This window comes from Dunckerocampus dactyliophorus, chromosome 8, assembly GCF_027744805.1.
Source record: "Dunckerocampus dactyliophorus isolate RoL2022-P2 chromosome 8, RoL_Ddac_1.1, whole genome shotgun sequence".
NCBI classification, from domain to species: Eukaryota; Metazoa; Chordata; class Actinopteri; order Syngnathiformes; family Syngnathidae; genus Dunckerocampus; species Dunckerocampus dactyliophorus.
The window spans coordinates 19,495,830-19,516,193 of record NC_072826.1 but is presented as its reverse complement, the minus strand read 5'-3'; the positions used below and the strand labels follow the sequence as shown (position 1 = coordinate 19,516,193).

At 40.6% G+C, this 20,364-nt stretch overlaps 1 protein-coding gene across 5 annotated transcripts in view; it reads right to left on the bottom strand.

Moving 5' to 3' along the window:
• kcnab2a (potassium voltage-gated channel subfamily A regulatory beta subunit 2a) overlaps positions 1–20,364 on the bottom strand; it is a 121,569-nt gene that overhangs the window by 23,010 nt on the left and 78,195 nt on the right. For 2 of the 5 annotated variants that reach the window (XM_054785825.1, XM_054785826.1), the window contains exon 4: positions 1,991–2,034. In XM_054785825.1, the coding sequence (XP_054641800.1) occupies positions 1,991–2,034 (44 nt within the window). Of the gene's footprint in view, positions 1–1,990; positions 2,035–18,536; positions 19,769–20,364 lie in introns of those variants that run through there. The other 3 variants (XM_054785827.1, XM_054785824.1, XM_054785828.1) reach the window with 3 other exon arrangements.

The following is a 20,364-nucleotide window of genomic DNA, read 5'->3' as shown; positions in this document are numbered from 1 at the left end:
GGCACGCAATTCGTGACGGAAAAGGGTCCTCATTGGCACAAAATGCCACACTCCCGCTACCCGACTCATTAACACCTGTACTATTTACGTCTAGTGTACGACATAGCACGCGCAACACGCATCGTTCCTGCATGGATATGCATTGTCGTCACCACTTCCCGCATCTGTGGCATTACTTGGTCCCTCTTTGTCCCAAGTGCCGCACAATAGCAGGCAGCACCCTATCTTCATTGATTCCTCTATTTGCAAGATGATGAACCCCAGAGAAGAAGCTCTCATTGCAGAAAACCAAAGGTGTCTATATTATCTTGCAGCTGCAGTACTATTACTGCTTGCTGAAGACCAGGACAGAATGCAGAAAGAAGAATGCATAACCCCAACTACAAAACAGAAAGCACGGACAGTGTGGGTGAGGGAATGGCTGACTAGAAGACATTGGGAATTATGATCAGTTTTAATTCCAGATGGAACTACCACAACTGTTTGGGAGCTGAGGACGGCAAACACGTTGCTATGAACAAGTCACGCAAACCTGGATCATTCTACTATAATTATAAGGTATGTGACACGCTCTGATACGTACCGACAGCATTGTGTGCAAATAGGTTGAGTTGTGTTCACAAATAGTTCATGCAAGTGGCACCAAGATTGTGTGCGACAGAAATTTTGAACATTTCAAAATTTTCTAATTTCTAACACTCACAATTACGAGTGCGCCTGAACGCATCACGGTGCAAGGAGAACAGAGCAGCAAGGAGACAGAGCATGAAGTTGTTCGTTGCTCTGTGTGCATCATATGAAGGAGTAAGTAAGTTTGATGATTATTTTGTACATTAAGAGCGTTTAATCTTGAATATTTCATTAAGTTGGTTTTCCAATCCCCGCACGGAGCAGCGGTGAAAACCTGTCACTGTGAGCAGGGATTCTCCTGAAAATTAGGCTTTATCGTTATCGTTGGTTGTATGTATTTTTGTACTTCAGATACTGCCTTATCATGATTGCTAAATATTCCCCTTCAATTTGGTATTAAATGAATATGCTTAAACCATAGCCATCGTGAGTGGACAAAAAAGTGAAGCTCAAATTCAAATCCATTCAAACGGAAGGATGCCAACATCAGACCGAATAAAACATATGTAAGGATCATTACTTATCTGGTTAGCAGTGCTCATGTCAAACTTGATCAAAATGTGCCAATGTAAAATACACATTTATGCCCCGGAATTACTGTAAAATGAATTAATCAATGAATTATGCTTAATATTTGAAGATACAAGATACAATTAATTGCGCAGAAGTAGGGGGTACACGGCTTCGGGTCAGATGTCTGAAGGGGTACGTGACTGTAAAAGCTTTGGGACCACTGGTCTATCATAACCACACAATCACTCTAAATTGTCAGTTTCTTCTCTGAGACTGCTGTTGTGTATGTGCACACGCCACAGATACAGTATGTACGTGACAGTGGTGAGAAAAGGCCGTAAATGAATGACATTTTTACAAAGTTTCAACTTTAAATTGTGACAAACACTTTTTTTTTTTTTTTAATCATTATTGGCAACATCTGCTAGCTGGTGGTGGTGTCATATTTTTTTTTCCATTGAAAAAAAGTGCAGTTTGGAACCAAAGAGGGACAGCACAGGCAGCAGAGATGGCAACTGTATTATTTATTTAGTTTTTAATGAATATCCTCCGACAAATTTAGCCTAAAACCCTAAAAACTAAATCACAAAATTTCCCTCAGATGTCTTAATAAATGCCCATTCCCAATGTGAAAGGTGATGCGCTACAGACATACAGATATACAGCACAAATAACTCCATCACTCTAGTTTAGCCATTTTAAATCAACTTTCAACCTAATGAAAGGGACTTGCTGCTACTATACTTCTTTTGCCACTATTTAAGGAGAAAGGACTGAAAGTCCCTGCCATGACTGGGTTACACAATGCATCCAGAGCACAGCAACCCATCACTTGTGTTTCTCTTACCTAATCCAAGGCAGGACACGCGCAGACCCGATTTCCCAAGGTTTCTGTGGAGACAAGAGCAATGGTGTTAACAATGCACTCTGATGACTCTGATTTATTATTTTAACACTCCGGGGGTGGTAATGACCTCATGAGTGTTATTTCCAAAACTTAATTGCTAAATAAATGAACAGCTCATAGGCTAGGTTTACTACTGTATGAAGAAATTTGACCGTGTGGACCACTCTGCTTGACTGCCGTTGTCGTGTCTTTGACTCCTTTGTATCCTCAACATGCATTCTGGGTTTGATATTCAGTGTAATACAATTTAGTTGATCTCTTTTTAAAAGGGGACTCTGGAGTGGAATTTGGAGCAACAAAAACCTGATTGATGTGAGGAATGATCAAACATAATGAAGTGTGCAGGCTGTGGTCAGCCTTTTTAAAAAGATAAGATTAAGAAAAAATCGGAATGATGATGTAACATTGTGCGGGAGTCAAAATGATTGTGGGGGAGGAGATACTATATCTTTTATAACACTGCTTGTATGGAAATGCGATTGTGAAACAGTAGCAGAAAGGGAGAAGCCATGATAAGATTCAACATAAAAACAATAGGTACAGTCTATGGTGGGCTGCCATCGTGTAACAAAGCTATGTCACTGATTGTCCCACATGTCGTCTAAGGATGCCTTCACACGTGTCATGTTTGGTTCGGTTAAAGTAAACTCCGGGGCATTTGTTCTGCTACTACGGTTCCTGTGAAGAAGTGTGAACGCAATCATCTGAACCCTGGTGTGCACAAAACAAGCGGACCAAGACTTTCCTTAGCCATCCATGAAAGCAGACCTGCCAATCTGCTAACCTTGGAGAAACGCTGTACTCGACGCCAACCTCCCCACCCCGACCCCCGCTGCAGCCACCTTGGAAAATACCGGTATTATATATTTTTCTATTTTGTAAAAAAAAAAAAAAAAAAAAGTGCTATATTTTTCTCCTTACATTCTGCATTTTGCTCTATTTGTTCCCATTGTTGTTTATGTTTAAAGAAAAAGCGAAAAAGCAAGCCACATGCTGCAAATGGCGTTTTGACACCGTTGCGTTTGTGCGACATTATCTCATGTACCTTAACAACAGAACATGAAGTAACTGACGAAGGGTGTTGATGTCATTTTGTGTAGCGATCGACGTGCACGTGTGCACTTTATAATGTGCATGAGCGATTAAAAACAACATTGAAGATGGTTCCTGGGCTGATTTCTAAAATAATGTACACAGTGGAGATCATGTAATTTGGCGGCCTGGAAAAGACAAAACCGGGGAAACATTGCGGAGTCCTGCTGCTTTGATGTGTTGAATTGTGGTGTTTGTGAATGCATCTTGCTGTGAAAGCTATTGGTGGATACGGAAGAAGTGGTAGTGTTCTTAGTGATGATACTCAATAAAATTCAGGCTGGTATCGGCGATACCGATACTTTGTGCAAATACACCTACCATGTGTTAGGTGCATTTTAAAAAGTAGTGTATTTTAAATCATAGCACAGCTCATAAAATAAATAATATAAGATATCATAGTAATTTATTCATTTATTTTAAACAACTGCATATCATTTATGATGTGTAATGAAATTCATTACCTCAAATGACTGGAGTACGTTAGTATTAATAATTTGATTTGAGAATCAATTTTAGAGTCTAAAGATCTCGTATGGGAGGTATCAATATTTCAGTATCAATCCGGACATCACTAGTTGTGAGCATGGACGCCAGACCTTGTATGTGAGCTGAGCTTGCATACGGTGTTGGAACTGAGCATTGCTGTTGGCGTTAATAAAACTTAAAACGAGCATCCGCCTGTGTGTGACTATAGGACGCCACAGTGCTTTGCAACACGCACATCAAATAGATGGATGGGACTTTGACGAGTGGCTAACAACGCCGTCAAGTAAAGTTAACATCTTCATTTTACATTTTGAATGCTGCTTGCACTGACGGACAACAAGGGATGCAGCAGCAGAGGAGATCGGTGATTCCCGCCTGCTTTGAGGTATTGAGTGAATTGGGATGAACTTGCCATAGCACTGCTAGGTGGCGGCTGCAGGAGGTAATTATAAAGGAAGCACTCTGAACGCCAGCAGCTTGTCACACCACCTCGGTGCAGAGATTGCCGTGGAAAGCGCAATTGTGTACCTAGGACCCTATTCACCTGTTCGTGTTTTTCTAGGTGTTTGGAGTTCGCGTCATGGCGTCATTTGGGCTGTCAGAACATGGTAAATGGAGTTTTCCTGACGCTTGTGAATGGAAATCCGTGAAAAAGATCGTAATCTGAAAAGGCCGGACCCACTGCAATAAGTTTTGCTCAATAAGGCAATTGTTGATTGAACACCTTTATCACCTTCTCGTCCTTTTCATAGCATCTCATAAACACCACATTATGTATTTTCTATTAAATAGTAGCATAGTTCAAACTAACTGACAGCCTGTTAACGACAACGCCTGAAAGTAGCTTCCCTGCTGTTTTACAAACATAACACGGACCGTTTTTTGTACATCAGGAAGGCAGGCTGTGCAGATGCACACAGGCTTTTCCTAGCAATTGAAGCCATCAGACACCTGGATGATTGATAATCATCACTGAACCATTTGTGTTCATTTCAGATGAATGAATGGAGTACAGTGGAAAGACAAGAAAAATGTTGTCGGTTTATAAGGAACATATATATAAGGAAGCAAGGAAGAAAGAAAGAAAGGAAATTAAAAAAACTTTGCGACAGTCTGCATAGACATACGTACAGTTGTCCCTCGCATTATATTGCGGCTCAATTATCGCTCCCTGCTCTATTATTAAATTAATTAATCAATAAATGATCTCTGTTTCGTGGTTGACTATGGCGTATTATTAGTCAAAAAAATATTGAAAGACAAAGTTTAGTATTCTGGCCACTCGGCGTTAGTAATGTTCCACTATTGAGACATGACATTCGATTACAGTCACGCTGCATCGAGTCAGTATATCCCTTTTATTATTGTTTTTTTCATTAATTATCCTCGTTTAATATTACTACTGCATCCAAACTCATATTTACATACATACTGTATATGTATACACGTACATGTAGTACCTATATCATTGGTAATATTACCTTTTCCCCTACTTAAGAACAATTCGACATAAGAACGGTCGTCTGGAACCAATTGTGTTCGTAAGTTGGGGACCTAGTGTATTTAGAAAGTCATAAACAGGTTTTCCATGCTCTAACAATGAAAATGTTCCATTTATGAATAAGGAATACTACTTTGCGGAAATTGACTTATCACAATCAGGTCTGGAACCAATTTCCCGCGATCAACGAGGAATGACTGTACTGTAAATTAGTACATACTGAACTTCAAGTGGACTTACTGCCACCTTAGTGGTGCACAGAGGCAAAAGTACTTAAGCCGATGGGAGAATACACACAATTCACACAAGGCCATATAGGTGCGTAGTGACAGACTTACTGCCAGAATCCGCTAAGATGCAAATCTTTTCTCCCGTACGTGCAATATCTAACAATACATCCAGTTTCCCATACATGTATTTATTTGTGGCGGATCACCATTAATAAATTTGGGCTGCCACAAACAGATTTGGCGCTCCCCCTCACTCAAACACTTTATAATCTTAATGTCTGAGTGTAGCTTGTCGTTCCAACTCTGTACATTAGTTGTACAAAAGCCTCTCCCTCTATTTTTTTTTAATTACTAGCAACAAGTGTTAGTGACCTAATAACATTTACTGTATAAAAATGCAGGCGTAATAGCCAATTATGCAAATTAGTTGATGATCACCCCAAAACCCTCCCACCTCACCCAACACTGCTTTATGCATTGCCTTATTTGACTCATGGCATAAATTGTGTGAATGCAGCCTAACTACAATCCAATGTAACGTCACATTTTCGAGCTGACAAAGTTAATCCGGCCCGAGCCAGAGGAGAGTAACATATACAGGGACCGCGTACCTTTGTGGTGCACGCCGTCACAAGGTTAACACGATCCCCTCAAGGAAAGCAGTAGCTAATCTTTAATTAGCTTGCTTTTATTTATTGGATGAGGGAACACACGCCCGAGGAGGCTGCTGCTACTAAGCATCACAATCAGAGGGACGCAAAAGCAGATTATGAGCCGTAATTGTTGTGTTGCGTTGTTTGCTTCTCTGTTTGAAATGATGCACTGAGGCATTTGTTGAGTACTACAGCAAACTGTGTTATCCATTAAACATAAACATTTGAGTGAGGGCTAAGTAAAAACTGCAGAGTTTCACCCTCTACAAAGAAAAAAATCCATCTCATGCCAGATTTGAACATCCCATGTAATTAAACAGGTTTGAATTAAAATACAGCACAAGGCTGGCATAGAAAACCTCTTTACAGTTAATCTACATGACACTTTCAGATGATTCCTTGCATTAAAAAAATATATATTTGAAATACCATAGCCTTACAAATACTCTTAGTATACACTTACAAATCGCACATTTACAATTTTGACCAAACTTAGACTTCTTGTGGCAAATTCTAGCATGTCTGCCATGTTTGTGGCATGTGTTGTGACTGACTTTTGGGGTTTGCGTGGCCATGAAAGTTGATCAGGCAGCATGACATTCAGTTATGAATACCACACCCGACCGTGATAAGTGTATTTCCGGAAAGTAGGATTCCTTATTTATGAATGGAATATGTTTGTAGTTAGAACATAGAAAACATGTTTGCGACCTTCTAAATATGATTTTTAATATTATTAGAACCATCTAGACATGAAATAACACCTCTATACAGTCGTCCCTCATCACATTGCGCTTCGAATTTAGCAGTGTCACGATCACGGTTTTTCAAAAATATAGAATTAATAAATCATGCTGATTTGTGGTTGAATACGCCCTCAAAAATATGCATATTTAAGCAAATGTTACTTTTTTTTTTTACCTAAATTAAGCATTTTCAAGCAAATGAACTAAAATACAAATACAAGGAATTAAGAAGACATTCTAAATGTAGTATTCTACGTTGGTCACTAGGTGTCAGTAATTGAGAAAAACGCCAGACTTGATCACTGGAACAACAGGCTTTTATCGGAGGTTTAAATTACAATAATAATAATAATATAATAAGGTTGTACTTCCTACGACAACAAGTTAAATCTGCCCCAAGAGCTGCTGATCAAGTTCTACACCACAATCATTTAGTCTGTTCTGTGCACTTCCATCACTGTGTGGTTTGGATCTGCAACCAAAAAGGACATATGTGACCATATGTGACCTGTATTGGTCCAGAGCCAGGAAGCGTGCAGGAAACATCACTGCAGACCCCTCACACCCCGGACACAAACTATTCAAACTCCTCTCCTCAGGTAGGTAACAACCAGGCACAGCGACACTTTCTTCCGCCAGGCCATCATTCTGATGAACACTTGAACACGTCAGAGTTCACGTAGTATCACGGTCTGGTCTGGAACCAAGTAACTGCGATGAACAAGAGATTACCTTAGTCACCTTTACACTCGCATTACCCAATATAGTAGACATAATAACAGAAAATAAGCCAAGACATAGATAAAACTCTTACTGACGTGTGTTGCTGTAAATGTGTTCCGGGGGCACGGACAGAAAGTGAAGTTGAGGTGCAGAGTTGAGTTTTAGCTTGGTGTGGGCTACGGCCGCAACTGTGTTCGAGATTATTGTGTCTGTAATGACATAATTGAAACCTGCAATAAAAACCTGTTGTTTTGGTGATCAAGTCTGGTGATTGTGTATCTCACCAAACATTACAGTAAAATTACTGACACCTAGTGACCAGTGTAGAATACTACATATCATCACAACGTCTTTGAATTATATTTAAGCAAATTGTAAGATTTTTGACAAATAGGACGCATTCAACCACGATTCGGAATAGAGTGAAGCCGCAAAATTCGAAGCGCAAGGTGACGATGGATGACTGTACATTCAATTTTACTACTTTTTTGTTACAAAATATACTTGCCATGCAGTGTGTTGGTGCCTAAAACAAACTGTGCTAATGTTGCAAAAGCTATCTCACCTGACTGCTGCACACAAAAGGGTGATAATGTGTCAAAACATGCACCACCTACTGCGTTGTCTGTGCTATTATTTTAAACTACTAAACTCCAACGTTCGACTTCCATAAATCTGATTAACTTGAAATTTCACACAGCTCAATGCTGTCTACAAAACACCCACTGTAACTTTAGCGTGTTTAGCTGAATCACCACACAATTTGGTACACACCTGTAGCGGACCGACAAGCACGTGCGTACAATTTTAGCAAGATTGGTTGAAAAACATGGCCACCATCAAGCAAAATATTGGATTGGAACAGGTTAAAAAGAGACACTAATTGTTAATACATCACTGAGCATTTGATTACATGTACACTAGCATGTCTTCCAAAGCTTTTTGACAACAACCCACAGAAGGCACTACAAATGAAAAAAAAACGAGACCCCACGGAAAGACGAATAATTTAGCCATTGCAGCAATGAACAGCTGTGGTAAATGTTAGTCATCTCTTTTAATATGCTAAAGTAAAACCATGTGCTACAAGTACAATTCTGTACATAATATTATACTATAATATTATAACATAATATTTCAAGCATCTGCATATGAGAAAGTGCTGCTCTTTCAACAATGGCAAGGTCGTCCCTTTGTCAGCACATTGTTGCGCCCAATACTTTACTCGGGTGGCCTTGAATAGCGCAGTGTGCTGGGCTGCGGTGACCCTCTTGCAGGGCTCAGGTTCCTGCTGAGCCTCAGCAGACATGAATCACAACAGTAAAGTCATCTCTCTCGCTACCTCTTCAATAATGAAGGAGACAGGCCCAAGTAAAGGACAGGAACACCATAGCACCACTGAGGCCAAAGCCTGTGGGCAGGACACAGTATGTCCAGTAAGCATGCCGACTTGGAAGCCATGTTTCACTCAGGTTTCTACACTATTAGAAAAAAAGAGGAGCCAGTCTTTAGCCCCTGAAGGTACTGTACAATCTACTCTAACTTACCCCACTGGGCTCATTAATGGACTGCGAGGTAACTGTACCCATCAAAAAGGTGCAGGTGTATACAAGCTGTAAGAGTCAAGGGTACAACATTAGCTCTTCAGATCCCAAGGGCCTGGGGGCCGGATTACTATCGTTTAGAAATAGGTTGCTCTTGGATTTTAGCTTTGTGTCCTTCAGGGAAACTGAGCAGTGTGCCTCAAGAGCAATCAAATGGCCAAAACATTGACAGTATTGGGTATTACATCAATGACTCAAAATGGACAAAAAGCCAGATTTAAGGGCAAGGTACACACAATTGTGGCACCGTATATGGGTTGTAGTCACAATTCTTTAGAAGATATCCTCAAATTTGTATAATTATTAGACGAATGGTCAATGACTTAACTCCAATTAGCTGCTAAGTCCTGCCTGAGTCTTCGCAAAAAGGTTTTGGTTTATGGCAGTCATGTTTTTCAACCAAACTTGCTCAAATTTTACAGACATGTGCTTGTCAGTCCCCGAAAAGTGTGTACCAAATGTTGTACTTATTTGGCTAAAACCCACTAAAGTTACAGTGGATGTTTTGTAGAGTGCATTGAGCTATGTGAGAAATTAAGTCAATCAGACTTATCAGGTCAAGACTTTGGGGTTTAATAACAACACCATCGTGTGGTGTATTTGTCAGAAAAATAATAGCACATGCAACACAGAAGGGATGCACGTTTTGACATATTTTCACCCTCTTATGTGGAGCGGTTCAGGAGCGGAAGACTTGGCATGCACAAACAATCACAAGTAAAAAAAGTAGGACATTGAATAGGATATTGATATAACAGACAAATAAATACAAGATATCTGAGCTCAATCTCCAAGCCATTGTATTTGAAGAGCTGAAATATCAAGTTTAAAAATGAAAAGCATTTGGGGGGGTGATAATAGGAGTGGCTACATACAAACTGCGCAAACCACACTGCATCACCCCAAATGAGGGCGACCAACAAACAACAGCAATGGAAGAGAATGAGGCCGTGATTGTAAACAGTCACATTTTATTTGATCTGAGACAGGGCAGCAGGAAAATGGGCCACTGCACCAAAGTGGAAAGGTCCCCTTTAATGCAAAATTGACCTTTTAATGTTCCATAATTTGCCAAAACCGTTTTTTTAAGTTCCAGGTTTTCATGATATTATGAAGGAAAAACTGAGCTAGCTAAATGAACTTGTGATATATGGCATGCCCAGTTACTAAAAGCACGTTAAAACAGATTAAATTCCAGCATCTAGGCTAACTTTTGGACAACACACTTCCAATACACTATTGACCTCTGACTCTTATTTCAAATAGCTGAAAATGATATGGCACCTTTAAACCAGCGACAAATGAGCAGCGGGCAGTGGTTTACATTATCCATAAGGAATTGTATATTAGCTTTTATTCTATAAGCTGTGGGAGTGCAAAGTAGGGCTGGAGGGGGCTTGAAGTCATTAGTGTTGAGGGGCAAAGATGTGTCTGAAAAGTCAATACCTCTCCTGCCCTGTTTCAGTTTTGGAACTCTGGAGTTCCTTTCACTTTCAGCCATTACCTCAGGTCATATTAGTCACTCTCCGATAGTGACATTATCTGGCGTGGTACCCCCAAACCTTTCACTGTCATCCTGTATTGCTGACCTTGGCTTTTCTAAGCTAGCTTGCAAGGATGGCTGTCATAATTCTGAAGAATCCTTCTCCCTCTTCCCATTCAATTTGGATAAGAGATGTTCTGTCATTCATGAAGTTGGAAAGGATTATGCAGTCTCTGGGGTTCTGACACAAAGTTTATCAGAATGTGGCTGTGTAGGCGTCCCCCCAAACCAACCCTCCTTTTTCAGTTCACCGGCTAAAAACAACCCCAAACCTTTTAATTATGGTAGCGGTACACACTTATTACTGACACATCAATATTACCACCTTTTCTGTTATTATTACTCCAGTTATTATTATTATTATTATTATTATTATTATTTTAATTCTTGTGGTTATTTCGATTGCAATATGTTTAAGCTGTTTTATTTTCTTCCCATTGTTCTGTGTGTTTTTTACATTGCTGTATCTGTGTGGTTGTAAACAATTTTGGATTAAATAAACCATAGTTAAAAAAAAGTTGGGAGAGAAGACAGGACAGGTGTGATGAACGGTCGAGGAGCTGTAAAGACTAACATGTTGAGAGTCTCACCAAGCAAGACTATAAATACAACATCGACAGGAACAAAAAACATACACACTAAATGCCACAGGCTCCCGTGCGGGTGTCAAGTGCATCGCTCTTGATTCAAGTTCATATAGCATCCACGCTGCTAGACAGAAGGGGACAGCAATGGAGAAAGACTGAAGAATAAGACACATAAGTGGCATTTCTGACAGCAATAATTGCAGTAATGCTATAAGACATTAATAAAGGAAGTTGGAGTATATACTGTATAGCTTAGTCTAGCCTTGATTTAGTTACCTTGTAACATATATCCTATGCTTTCTATGCATTCATATATTTGTGGCGGCCTGCCACAAACACATTTGGACCGCCACAAATAAATTTGGTGCTACCTATTCGCTCTCGCTCATAAACACATTACAATGGGGCTATCTTTACACCTCCATACAATTATTGGCATTGTAACTCTGCTTCTTAACACATCTCCAATACGTACACTTGGTCTGACAGAGAGTAAGAAGATGTAGGAGGGATCAGGGTTGCCAACTTTGCGACATTACCGATATATTTAGCAAGCCTTTGTCTCCCACAGTGTCCGTAACAATTACATGCACGTGTCATGGCAAATTATGCAAATTACATCATGACAGCATACAGCAATACGCTGTATGTTCCTAGTGTATTTAATTGGTAGATATGTTCTATACGTGAGCACAGCCTGTGTGCATAGACATGACTTCACTTGGAGAGTGCGTCCACTTTCATAGAGAAAACCACAAACAGCCAGCAGCATTAAAGCACTGCATATTTATCAATGCCACTTAGGAACTTGAACATGTGTAATCGTTCATGTTCAAGTTGCCTTTCTTGAGGGCAAACTCATTTTTTCTAATCATTTCTTCCAGTGTTTTCCGCATTTCTGATATTTCACATGGAGAACGTACTGTACTAAAATTATTATAGCACGTACATCATGGAAAGCCAATGTGTAAACTGCCTCAAACCACAGAGTAAACAGTTGCAATACCAAGGGCAATAAACAGATTTCCATGTTTTGGGGTTTTTACAGTAGCGTTAATAAATGGAGGCTATTTGCAGTGTGTTCAAGACAATAACATTGAAAAAACAAAGATGCAAACACACGGGCTCTAATTAAACAGTGAGGCATAGAGCGAACAGCTGTCTATTTTCACTATACTTCTTGTTTCCCCCTCCTCTCACGTGCAGACATTCTTATAAACACAAACAAAAATAAGCCACCTACAGTAGATATCTCACTCTTGCATATGCCAGCAGGGATTAAATATAAACATATGCATACAAGACCAAAAAAAAGCCTACATTAACAAAATGAGCCATCTCATCATTTGGCTCTCCACAAGCCCAGAGCAAACAGATGGTGAACGCACATTTAAGATGGTACCTAAGTATGGCCTGAAATGAGTCCGAGTCACAGCGTATTTACATCAGTGTGGCCTCTCAGTGTGTTCTCTTCCAACCACCACACTTTTATGATTCACGCTTAAAAAAAGTGTGCAGGCTGTAGAAGGATGATGAGTCCTCACAATGCAGGGAAAACGTCCCAGTGTGCACCCACACTCACCATGCCCCAAAATCTCACACCCACAAGCTTTCATCGCCCGAGCCTGAGCTATCATGCTGCATTTGTGTATGCGGTAATGCCTCAACACCATCAAACACACAACACAGAGAGAGGGGAAAAAAAAATCCCTGCGATCCAGGTTAATAATAGATAGTTATAACACCTTCGCTTTTCTGATTACTTTGAGGTGCTAGTGTGTGTTTTCTTAAAGAAATAGAATACTGGCAGATGGCACACAACATGGTCAGTCACTATGCTACAGTTATGATTCACTGTTGACTTTACCATTAACTTCTACTTACTCCAAAATTATATTAAAACACTTTTGAGATACATTTTTCAGGGTTTCCCCTAGGATTTTCTCAAGCTGTGGTGGTGGGCTGCATAGGACTTCCGCCTCTGTGTCGTGCCACTACTGCGTCTGCAATTTTTTTTTTTATTAAAAATTTTTTCATTGTACTTTGTACTACATTGTACTACCCAGTCTCGTGAGTTGTCTCGTGATACTCTGTTAATATACTAAAAACATACAAAAAAAGACAAAAATAAAAAATAAAAATGAAATATAACAACATTATATTATTAAAAATATTGTTATAATAATAATACTAATAATAGCTCACTTTGTCTTTTCTTAATTAACAATTTCAATATTCACAATATTGTACTGAGCAGCAAACAAAGGCGTATAAAGCTTTTCCATTTTGTGCATCCATTTCCTGTTCCATGGCCATTGTCATATTCCTCCTATCATATACCTCCTACCATAACTGGTACCGTTCTGTGGTGACATTGCATAAAACAAAAAAAGTTAAATAAATAATAATAATAATAAAATAAAATACCAAAATAGAGTTATTCCTTGAGGTGTTCACTTAAATAAAGAATTCTGGGATACATGAGGAGTCCGACTAACTTGCCTTACATGCCAAGGCAGCAGGCTCTAATTTACATGCCCTCAGTAGGAAACAACACTCGTTAATGTGAAATGTGGCTAGGAATAAAATAAATAAAATCATATCTGCCACAGGTTATGGTAATGGTTTAATTTATTTCGAACATGCATACAGTGTAAATTTAAATGCTTCATGTTACAATTCAAGCAACATGCACTATTTACATTCTTCCATACAATAAAAGTAGTTGTTAATGTCCTTGCTGTGTCCGGATCGATACCATTCTCCAATCCTTTCGTGTGTGTACAAAGCTAAAGGTTTCCACTTCCAGGTCTTCCTGTCCTTCAGTCTTTCGTGTTGTACTGTGGATGTAATTGAATGTAGACACATGGGTTCCTCATTCCAGTCCTTCTTGTTGAGCAGGCCCTTGCAAAGTGGTAGTGACGTCAAATTGGCATGGTGATGTGATCTTCAGTATCTATCCAAATCCTTGATATCTTTGACAACAAGCACTCTTGTCTCTGCTGGTCCTCCATCTAGCTTGATGTAGATTTTGCCGTTGGTGTACCAAGTACTTTGTATCTTTCCATGCTTCCTCAAGTCTCATTCTTTCTTTCTTTTGTTGTCTTTTGTCAGATGCTCATTCATGTAGACGTTTGTACCTTTCTGCTTTCCCTGTTTCAGCAGTGTGGTTTTGAATTCCCTATTGGTGAACTTAATGATAATGACAGGTAGATGGTGTCAATATCTACATCCACCTCCTTTTATTTTAGGAAATTGACAATTTTAGGAAATTGGCAATTTATTGCTTTGTTGAACCTTTGTCCTGGGTGTAATTCCCGTGACGATCACATCGTTCATTCGTACATTCTGATCCACCTCATCAATTGTATTTTTCCTTTGCTGAATGATATTGGGCCGCACGGTGGTCTAGTGGTTAGCACGTTGGCCAACACAGTAACAGCCTGGAGATCGGGAAGACCTGGGTTCGAATCTCCGTTTGGCCATTTCTGTGTGGAGTTTGCATGTTCTCCCCGTGTGCGCGTGGGTTTTCTCCGGGCACTCCGGGCACATTCCAAAAACATGAAGGTGAGGTTAATTGGTGACTCTAAATTGTCCATAGGTATGAATGTGAGTGTGAATGGTTGTTTGTCTGCCCTGCGATTGGCTGGCGACTAGTCCAGGGTGTACCCCGCCTGACGCCGGAAGTCAGGTGGATAGGCTCCAGCATGCCCCCGCGACCCTAATGAGGAAGAAGCGGTATAGAAAATGGATGGATGGATGAATGATATTTTCCTTTGCTTCTTTCTCTTCCTTGATAGTGACACACAAGGAGGCATACTATAGTACTTTTATATCATCCTGTAGTACCTTCATATCATTGAGTAGTGCTTTGTTTTCCTCCATAGGGTTTTTAACCTCCTTAAGAGCAGCACGCAAGGCAGTATTATCATCTTGTAGTTTCTTGATATAATCTCGTAGTGCCTTGGTATCCTTGCGCAGTGCTCCATTTTCCTCTTTAAGGTTCATGACTTCATCATGGATCTCTGAGAATCTCTTCTTTAGGCTGCTGTTCTGTGATTGTACATTTCTAATCTGTATTAGCAGGTCTCTTAGATCCAGCCTTACTTGTGCTACAGATTCGAACTGTAGCACTGTCATCTCCTCCCTCAACGTGCGAAATAGCTTCCGGTGTTTGTCATCTAGAAATAAACATGACAATGAAACCATATTTACATTCCTCATAGCACCATCTAATGTGAAATCCTCATCTCTCAGCCACAATGGCCCTGTTTCTCATTTTGGACCTGGATTTCCAGGACTGGTATCATTTTGGTTTTTGTTTGGCATTGTTGCTAGGCAACCGCTTTGAACAGCAGTTCACCGGTTAGCTTGGCTTGCTAGCAGCTGTCAGCATTTGTAACTCGTTTATATCAAAGAATCTGTACCTCTCGCCTGTCCGAGTACAAGTTGAGGGTGTCAGCAATCTGTTCTGATCTTGTGTTCCCCAAGTGTAGTGAGGAAAGCATCCAAATAGATCAAAACTCTAGTATCGACAGGAGACCTCTTGCCATGTATGTCCTTTCCAGTCCAAAAAAAGTCATTATAGTCAATACTTTGTCTAAGGACAAAAATGCCCACCAAAAATGTTGTTTTAGATTTGTGTCATATCTGTCAGAAAGGTCTGGCTGATGAGGAGATGAGTTAGGAGACGACAACAAACAGCAAGAGGCTTCATGAGAATGACTCCACACCTGATTGCCTGCCCAGTCTCACAGAAATTCCAGCATTGCCTGAGCAGGACCACTTTACATAATCATAAGCCATTTTGTGCGCATCATTAATTCAGCCCCGACTGTTGTCATTTATTCATTTCTGTAGGAGAAATGAGGGCTCGGCGCAGCAGATCTCCCCCATGAAAACCCTGTGTCACATTACAGAATGCTTCTGTCTGATGGGAGAATGCCCCCTTCGAGCCCGAGAAGACATTCGCTTTGATATTTTCCTCATCCCTGCAGGGGAGGTCCCTTCCAACCTAGCCCGTAAATGTAGGCTGACAGACCCGATCGAGGCTGCTCAAGGCTGCCACGCTGGGAAATGAATGGAGAGGACCTTATGCAAATGGGGCTGAGCTGAATTTCACACAGCTATTATACAAGTTTGGATTATCCTGCAGAAGTTTTGTGGGGAGGATGAGGCAGCTCCTACTGTCATCTGAGGCAGAGATGGCCAAAAACAATTCTCATGGACTGGGGTGTAACAGTATGCCATAATCACAGTTCGGTATTACCTTGGTTTTAAGGTCACAATTTGGTTATCTTTGGGTACAGAAAGACAACAAAATGCAAAACACAAAATTGCTTAGCTTTTTTAACAAGTGCAACATGTAACAGTTTGAACAGTGAGAATTATTTTATTTTAAGGAAATACAAGTTCCTTATTGGCTGAAGTGCAGCATTAATAGTTCCAGTAGCCCTGATCCCCAATCTGTACTTAACAATGGCCGCACACTGCTTTCAATCTTTCACTTGCCTTTTTCCGTTTACATACCGTTTACTACACTGTATTTGTTTACAGACTACATGCATGACTACATTGCGAGGTTGTTACACTTCTTGTCCCTCACTTACTGTGTGGGAAATCAGTACCGTCTTTGTACCATACCAAAAAATACCATTACCAATATATGTACCATTACACCCCAATCATGGATGGTCATGGATGGACTGCAAGCCAGATGTATGCACTAATGAGAAAACATATGATTTGCTCCACAGCACCAATATTCTAACTTTAACTCTCCATCCTTCTTTTCCACCCTCATCTGTTAAAAGCCACAGGCACTACCCACAGTGCATGCAACCTTGGGCTGCCCACACAAAGCTACAATGCATTCACTTTACATCAGATACAAGCCTGCCACACAAAGCTGTGGACTTTGGGCAACAGCGAGAAAGCAAAGAGCGCACAAAGACAACAGCCGCAACACCCTCAAGCTCAATGCTTAATTCTACTCATTGAATACCATTGGCTTCAATAATTAGATTGTGCCAACATGGCATTGCTGCCGCAAGCAAATTGGATGCAAAGGAGTGTGGTGAGTAGTAGCGGGGATGAGTAATATGTTTCCTCACATCAACAGCAAATTAAAAGATATTTGGCCCTAAATAAAATTCACAACATACTGTATACAAATGAGCTGGACTCTCCCTTAGGCTTGTGAAGGTTTGTAAATACAATACATAAACTCATCAACATTAATTACAACTGTATATTATTGTTGAATAAGAGCAGAAAAACATGGCTGCTATCAAGCAAATCATCTATAGGGACACAGTAGTCTTTGACCATTTGTCTAATGATTATAAACTATGAGAATATCTGTATCTGGATCTGCATGCTAGCATGTCACATGATTTTCAGCACAACCCATAACGGGCGCTGCCAATGTCATTTACTGTCATGAATGTATATTACTGGGGGCAAAATATTGGACACACCTCCCACTATGACGCTCTTATATAAGATAAAAAGACTCCCATCAAGAAAATAAGAAGCCTAGGATAATAACAGTAAACATTTTGTGCTTATAGTATAATACATATAGTGTACATATAGTACACACAAACAGGATATAACAGGGGTGTCCAAACCTTTTCCACCGAGGGCTGCATACTAAAAGGATGAGGGGGCTAAAACTGTGCATTGTTTTATAACTTAAGCATCCATGCATTCATTGTTATTTCAAACTATCTCTAAGGGCATTTACGTTGTCTTCAGGCTGCAAAACAAACTCACGCACTTCGTGTGTCTTCATGCGTCATCCATACGGCCAGCATGTGTCTTTTGCACGTTTTGCTGGGGTCAGATTTGGGCAAAATGTCAACTTTTCTGTGTGTTACGCTTGCGGTATGTGTGCCACACCTGCACTCCACATACGTAATTAGTGCAGCCAATGCACATTCATATTCCTTACGTGCTCCATGCGTGCCGAGTAAGTCGGTCGTGCGTTGGCCGTATGGCAAGAGTGCATCAATTGCACAAAAACTCAATAATATAAAGCTGCAGGGGTGCCTGCGGCTTTGTTTTATATGGTTTATTGTATCCGTGTTTGTATTATCAATGAACAATTGCCGTTTATGACTCCAGAACTAAACAGACATTAAAGTGATTTGTTCATATTAATTATGTACTTTTGTAATCATCAATCCTCACTGGTGGTCCAGCACTTTGGACAGGAAGGGGCAAGTCAGACTACATGGAAAAGAGCCAAGTGATGCAGGTTGTTATAAAAGGTAACAAATCCTACCACTGTTGCCATAGTTGGGCATCACCCTACCTATACTTCATGCCAGTCTTCATGCTCTGTTCGCTGGAGGAAGGGATACTCTGAACCGACAGCTGACCAAGACTGCGAGCCACCATCGCCACGGCTCGGAACTTGCTGCGCGTCCCTGTGCCGGGGCTGTTAGCATTCTGACGGTTGAGCCGGTCCTCTGTGGTGCGGCTCACTCCACCGCGGTGGTCGGTGCACACTAAGGACACCTGCATCCTTGGTGTAGATAGTGTAAGCACCAAAGTCTGCGCAAATTACAAAAGGGCTGCAAGTGTGAGGTTCCTCTGCACCGTCAGTGTTTGATCTAAAAAGGTGGCCTTGTGCCTAGGGGCAAGTGTCACACTCCTTTGTTGTGTTTGAAATCACTTCCCTGGTTGATGGATGGACTGACAAGCTCACGACATTCCCTGAGAGTGGGAGGTCAATGGTAAGTTTCAGCTGGTTTTGTCCAGAGTCAAAAAGTAGCAAATGTAGAATGAATGGAGTACAATGAATGAATGTGACGTCGTCCTTCTCGCTTTATCTTAAAAGGCTGACAGGCAGATTTACTGTCCTTTCAAGGCTGAGTGCAAAGCTGGATTCATTACCTCCCCTCCTGCCTGCTCTTTAAAAAGGATGTAAATGTAGAAGATCCAAAAGCATAAATCCAGAAGATCTTCACATCTGTCACCAAGTCCACCTCGACACTTTGGCCAGCTGCTGGAAACTCATTCTACTCCTTGGTTAGCAGAAGGACGACCTCATTTTTCCACTTGCCAGCACTGTGAGCATCGCCTTGATTAAACTTGCATCTGTGCGCCTTGCGCTAAACGTGAAGCGGCACGGCGCACACAGGCGAGCGATGAGTAGAGGACAGGAGGAGAGAGAGTGAGACAGAGAGGGTGGGATGTAGTGGGAGGGATATGAAGAGCGATACGAGGAAGACTAGTCGAGGCAGAGTGAGAGAGGCATTCAAATCTGTTGTGCTTGCCGAAGAAAAGCTAGTCCTTTTTTTCTTTTTACTTTTTTTGTCCAAGCTTTGCCCTCTAGTAAGTTTGTTAGAAGAAAAGCCTCCCTGGTCAGGACTTTGAAAGAGGTCCCAGGAAGGGAGGGGGCTCACATGGGACTGTTCAACTCCTCATAAAATATTCATTATGTAACTTTATCTGTAACAATACACGCCCAAAGCAGGAGTGTGACGGACATAAATGAGTTTGACCGAGGTCATTGCATGTCAGCGAAAATAGAAAAGTACACACAAATTGTTGCACTGTGCTTGGAAAACACACCGTAATTATGCTTTTTAAAACTCTATTAGACCCCTAAAGCCAATGAAGAAATTAGAGTGGATTATCAGTCCATGGTTCACAATTTAAAGGGGCCCTATCCTGTTTATTTCAGGGCCTTTTCAGGTTATATTGGATCCCAGTGGGGCACTATAGTAAGTTTCTTTTAATACAATTCCTTAAGATTCATAAATATTAAGGTTGTGTACAAGGTAAATTTGCATTCTTCTCCTCTTGGCTGAAACACTTTGATTTGGCGGCCTCTTCTATTCACCACGCCTACTCTGTTGCGATTGCTCAGGGGTGGAAGGTCAGCTCCAGCCCAGAACTCTGCTTTTTTAGAAAAATAATACGAATGGTAACTAGAACTACAACACCATAGATGCTCTAATTACACCTGGGGTATCGAGCAAAACTTCAGGGTGTTAATTGAAAACAGGTGATAATTGGAGAGTTCGAGAGAGCTGTTATTTCTGAAATTTTTTAAACTCAAATATAACAAGTACATTTTTGAAGTTTAATAATGATTTGGAGTGCATGAGAAAGTGTCAAAGGAAAATGCCAGT